Source organism: Diachasma alloeum, unplaced genomic scaffold (genome assembly GCF_001412515.2).
Source record: "Diachasma alloeum isolate Michigan unplaced genomic scaffold, Dall2.0 Dall_scaffold_00362, whole genome shotgun sequence".
In the NCBI taxonomy this organism is placed as follows: Eukaryota; Metazoa; Arthropoda; class Insecta; order Hymenoptera; family Braconidae; genus Diachasma; species Diachasma alloeum.
The window spans coordinates 508,103-513,935 of record NW_021680501.1 but is presented as its reverse complement, the minus strand read 5'-3'; the positions used below and the strand labels follow the sequence as shown (position 1 = coordinate 513,935).

The 5,833-nt window shown below is 41.2% G+C and overlaps 1 protein-coding gene across 5 annotated transcripts in view; it reads left to right on the top strand.

The window, feature by feature from the left end:
* The window catches only part of LOC107041346 (ankyrin repeat domain-containing protein 12), a 21,449-nt gene that overhangs the window by 9,565 nt on the left and 6,051 nt on the right, over positions 1-5,833 (top strand). For 4 of the 5 annotated variants that reach the window (XM_015261859.1, XM_015261860.1, XM_015261861.1 and 1 more), the window contains exon 4: positions 3,842-4,476. In XM_015261859.1, the coding sequence (XP_015117345.1) occupies positions 3,842-4,476 (635 nt within the window). Of the gene's footprint in view, positions 1-702; positions 826-3,841; positions 4,477-5,833 lie in introns of those variants that run through there. The other variant, XM_015261862.1, reaches the window with a different exon arrangement.

Sequence of the window (5,833 nt, the reverse complement as noted above, 5' to 3'; positions counted from 1 at the left end):
GAAAAATTCTTCATAGATTCTTTTACTCTACTTCGCTATTCACTTCAATCATTAGTCGAATTCTCTTTGATTCATTATCAATATTTATAAGGTATTCATGAGAAAATAAAATTCAATGAATTCCATTTCTTCATTTCAACAAATGAATAGATCAGCGCGCGCAAGGACGCGCGCATAGATCTTGTCCAATTTTTTTACTAAAGATGAAAGAAACGTGAAGTGGTTTTATATCGAAATATCTCGAAACTGTTTATAGGGCCTTCAATTGAAAGCCCGACTTGAAGACCCGAGTTTGTAGCAAAGATNAAAATGACACCGGCATTAAAGGGGGACGCAACATCCACATATTCCGGATGTGTCCGCGCGTGGAAATCCCATTTCCAATTTTTCCGTGGAGGGAGTAGGAAAATTCTCCAGTCTGTCCTCTTCCCCAATTCCCCAAGTGTTCCCGAACCGACGAATACGACAATTTCCCGGAAAGTGCATTCACACCTCATACTCAAGACGTCTCGGACATTGAAATGCCACCGGCCGAGAAATCGGCCGGCCAACAAAGGGTCAGAGGGGAAGGGAATGAAACGAGTCAAAACGAAGGAATACGACAAGTCAAACAGGCCGGCCAAGCGAGTAGTGGGGGTAAACGTCGCGGAGGAAGCGAATTGTTTCACTCGATTCTGTATATCCCACAGTCGATGAAGTGGCCTGGCTTGTGTACCACTCACACGAAAATTAATTCATCCAAACATTACATTGGCTCATTGGCTTATCGCATCTCCACTCCTCCAGTCAGTGCTACGTGTTTTCTGCCGTGAGTCGTTCTGAGAGGTACCGTTTACATAAAATCACATACACTTTGTATCCCGATGCCCAGCGAGATATTTCACCAGAGATTTCTCAAAATTACTCGCTTACTCCATCGAAATTTCAACACCACCCTGAACACAAAATCGATCTCTTGCGTTTTGCATTTATCAATGAAATTTCGATTTCCTCATGACAAATTTCGAGTGAAATTCTCTCGGAAGACTTGCAGCGTTGCTTCGGTGGCCTTCTCCATCTATCGGGTGATCAGAAAATACTCGCCACGTACATAGCATCGTATTCTATTTGAAATACATTGAACAATGAGTCGTTAAGTTTGAATAACGAAACTGCAAATGACGGATGCAGTTGGAGAGATGTATGACGAGGTTTTAGGTGAAATTTTTTGTCACTTTTTCATTATTCTTCTGGATTGAGGAAATTAGCGTTTGGGCTCAGATGGCATTTGAATGAGTCATTAAGTCGGGGAGAATTAAAATTAGATTCCGTCACGAATTATGTCACCTATTATTGTAATAGTCTAAAGCCAGGAGTAATTAGTTAGAAATTTTTAAAACGGATGAGGATGAAATGAGAATGTCAGGACGGAGGTGTGTGATATGTACGCGCAACACTGAAATTGATAATCGAGAGACCTCGGAATTTTCTGGAATCCGGGTGAAGAGAGTTGAAGGTGATCTGGAGAGGATAAACAATTGAAAAGGAAATTTAAAAGTACGAGGTGGCTGATGGGGTGGACACCGCCATCTTGCTGGGATACCCCCCCCCCCCTTCCGGTGGGGCCTTTAAACATGGCGGCGACTCCACCTCGCATTTTTAAACACTTCTTAAAATTATTTATCCTCTTCAAATGACCTTCAACTTCCTTCATCCGGTTGGCAGAAAATGAACAAATTTTTTAAGCCATCCTTCTGATTTTTCCGTCCACTTTTCCAGCATTTTAGCACAGTCCAATCTTGGTAGGGGAATAAAATTCCGAGAATTACTTTACTTGCGCTCAGAGGGGAAAATATTTTGATTTGATATTCTTCGTACAAGATACTAGACGATTTCCATTCTTCATGATCATTGGAGTACGATTCCTGATGTGAAACACGAATGTTTGATTAGAAGGATTGTTCCTTTTTAAAGTAACAATTTAGAAACTCGGAATAGGTTAGATTCCGTCACGAATTATGTCACCTATTATTGTAATAGTCTAAAGGCAGGAGTAATTAGTTAGAAATTTTTTAAACGGATGAGGATGAAATGAGAATGTCAGGACGGAGGTGTGTGATATGTACGCGCAACACTGAAATTGATAATCGAGAGACCTCGGAATTTTCTGGAATCCGGGTGAAGAGAGTTGAAGGTGATCTGGAGAGGATAAACAATTGAAAAGGAAATTTAAAAGTACGAGGTGGCTGATGGGGTGGACACCGCCATCTTGCTGGGATACCCCCCCCTCTTCCGGTGGGGCCTTTAAACATGGCGGCGACTCCACCTCGCATTTTTAAACACTTCTTAAAATTATTTATCCTCTTCAAATGACCTTCAACTTTCTTCATCCGGTTGGCAGAGAATGAACAAATTTTTTAAGCCATCCTTCTGATTTTTCCGTCCACTTTTCCAACATTTTAGCACAGTCCAATCTTGGTAGGGGAATAAAATTCCGAGAATGACTTTACTTGCGCTCAGAGGGGAAAATATTTTGATTTGATATTCTTCGTACAAGATACTAGACGATTTCCATTCTTCATGATCATTGGAGTACGATTCCTGATGTGAAACACGAATGTTTGATCAGAAGGATTGTTCCTTTTTAAAGTAACAATTTAGAAACTCGGAATAGGTTAGATTCCGTCACGAATTATGTCACCTATTGTTGTAATAGTCTAAAGCCAGGAGTAATTAGTTAGAAATTTTTAAAACGGATGAGGATGAAATGAGAATGTCAGGACGGAGGTGTGTGATATGTACGCGCAACACTGAAATTGATAATCGAGAGACCTCGGAATTTTCTGGAATCCGGGTGAAGAGAGTTGAAGGTGATCTGGAGAGGATAAACAATTGAAAAGGAAATTTAAAAGTACGAGGTGGCTGATGGGGTGGACACCGCCATCTTGCTGGGATACCCCCCCCCCTCTACCGGTGGGGCCTTTAAACATGGCGGCGACTCCACCTCGCATTTTTAAACACTTCTTAAAATTATTTATCCTCTTCAAATGACCTTCAACTTCCTTCATCCGGTTGGCAGAAAATGAACAAATTTTTTAAGCCATCCTTCTGATTTTTCCGTCCACTTTTCCAGCATTTTAGCACAGTCCAATCTTGGTAGGGGAATAAAATTCCGAGAATTACTTTACTTGCGCTCAGAGGGGAAAATATTTTGATTTGATATTCTTCGTACAAGATACTAGACGATTTCCATTCTTCATGATCATTGGAGTACGATTCCTGATGTGAAACACGAATGTTTGATCAGAAGGATTGTTCCGTTTTAACGTAACAATTTAGAAACTCGGAATAGGTTAGTTTTCCAACAGAACCTTGTGAGGCAAAATTGAGGCTTCCATCAATATTTTGGTTTTCGAAGAATATCTCCGAATCTGAAGGAGATAATGAAATTTTCAATAACTTTTTTTCTAGAGGAAATTGAGTGCCCCAAAAAAGGTCTCAACAAAAATTTAGCTATTTGAAGCGACTTGAATCGTTTCACCACTTCGCTACTGAAATTAGTGAATGAAAGCAGAATTCAGTAGCAAAGCGGTAAAACGGTTCAAGTCGATTTTGACTATTGGTCAGTTTTCAGTGAATATCTCGGAATCTAAGGCAGATAGCAAAATTTTTGTTACAACCTTTTTTGTAGAGCGAACTGAGAGCTACGAAAAAGGTAATTACGAAAATTTTGCTATCTCCCTTAGATTCCGAGATATTCCTCAAAAACTCAGCTGAGAGCCAAGTCGACTTGAACCGTTTTACCGCTTTGCCACTGAATTGAATAGTCGACATAAAATTGAGAACCGAATTATTTGCACAGTGGACAGATCGGGAAGTGGAACCGGAAGTTCGCCTCGAGTGACCCTGCGGCTGAATCAGGTGCGGGGAGTGAGGGATGATAAGAAATCGGCTGGCAGTGGCTCAAGACAGAGCATGAGTGGTGCTAATCAGGGACAGATGGAGGCGGCCAAGTCCACTCCGTCGACGGTGCAGGGCTCGTCGTCCACCACGACGACGACGACGACGACTGCTGGTGCCCAGCCCTCGACGCCTTCCAGCGCGAGCTCGAGTGCTGGAGCGCCGGCAGTGGATAACAGCGACGTCTACGAGTTCAAGAGCTCGAAGGAGGCGACACCGGTGAGGGGGTCGAGCTCATCGCCGAATCCCCCGGAGAAGGAGAAGGACACGCCGAAGGCGAGTGGTGGGGCGAGCCAGGTGGAGGCTCCGGCGAGCTCCTCTGAGAGCACTCCTGCGGCTGCTGGGGGCGCTGGGGCGGCCGAGGGAACGGCCGCCGGCTCGCCCAGTGCCAAACGGGCGTATGAGGGGAATGAGGACGAGCAGGACGAGGAGAACAGGAGGAAGAAGAGGAAGGAGTCCGAGGGGAGCAAGGACGCCAAGGGCCCCGCCAGCGGGAGAGCCAGCGCTGGGAGAGCTGCTGTTGGAGCTAGTGAAAAGGTATTGGCTCTTTCGTCTCTTTTGTTTTCGGTGGGAACGCCAGGTCTAGGCTTCCACGGCTGAGAGAAGAGTTTTCATGGGTTTTGCATGGTTTTGGAGTTATTGTTGATGGCCTAATTATGCCCTTTTTCCTGCTAGATTCGAGATTCCTTTTTTCAATTAATTTTTTGGAGTCTTTCTCTTGTCAAAATTTATCAGCTGTTGAATTTTCATATTAGAATAGATGATTTATTCGGATTCCTGATACATTTCACTTCCTTCTGGGAATTGATAGCAGTGCGAGCACTGCTATCAATTTTTAGTTAGTTCACACGGTAATTCAGTTAGCCGTTGATCAGATGCTGATGTTAATCTGTCATTCAGGTGGTAATTCAGTCAATATAATTCTGTGCTTGCAATATTGTCATCTCGGGTTTTCAGCGACAAAGTGAAAATTAAAATTTTATTTGGAGTATTGAGTCGCAGATTATTTTTATTCATGTCAGAAATATTGTATTTGGATAGTAATATTATTTGTTCAATGTGAAATAATCGATGGTCATTTTCACGTATTGCATTCAGATTCATAATTCATAGTCTTATAATTCTAGCTATTAATTCTAATAAACTTTGCTCGGAAAAACCCTTAGTAAACGCAATATTCAGAAGGTAGAATTATTCTATATTTGTCTGACCTACATGATTGGACAATTATGATTCGTTAGTTCATATTTCATAGAATTATATACAATTTTCGTTTTTTTGTTAAGCAAGGTTTATGAAAATTCAACGCAAGACAATTGCACAAGAAACTTAATTTTTTGACACAAGAAAAACAAGTTTTTTTTGAAACGAGAAAAACAAGTTTTTTTTTAAACAAGAAAAAATACCTTACACTGAGAGAAAAACGACAAAGTTCTTAAACAAGTCTTACTTGTGCCACGAAAATATTTTTTTGAAAATTATCAAAAAAGGATTTTTTTGAGCCAAACATGCAAATTGCGCCGTAATGACAAATTTTTGTCGCAAAAATAGATTTAGTAGTTCAAAAAATATTGCATTCTCTGTAGACGCAAGAAATGTCATTTCTAGCACTACTCCTTCGTTATTCGATACTCCCATACGTATTTTGCTCCCGAAAAATCTTTGTTTTATGCGAAACAAGGGATAGTAGTTTTTCGTTTCGGCTGTCTAATAATCACAGACAACAAATGAACCCTTAAATGAAACAATAATAATGATATGATAGCAATCTAATAACTGAGGGATAAAATATTTGTTGATAAATTTTCCTCTGTATGAGATATTTTCATCCTGAAGAGGCAGCGTCGGGTGTGAATTAACCGCCTCTTGAGCCAAATATTTCGTTGCTGTCGAA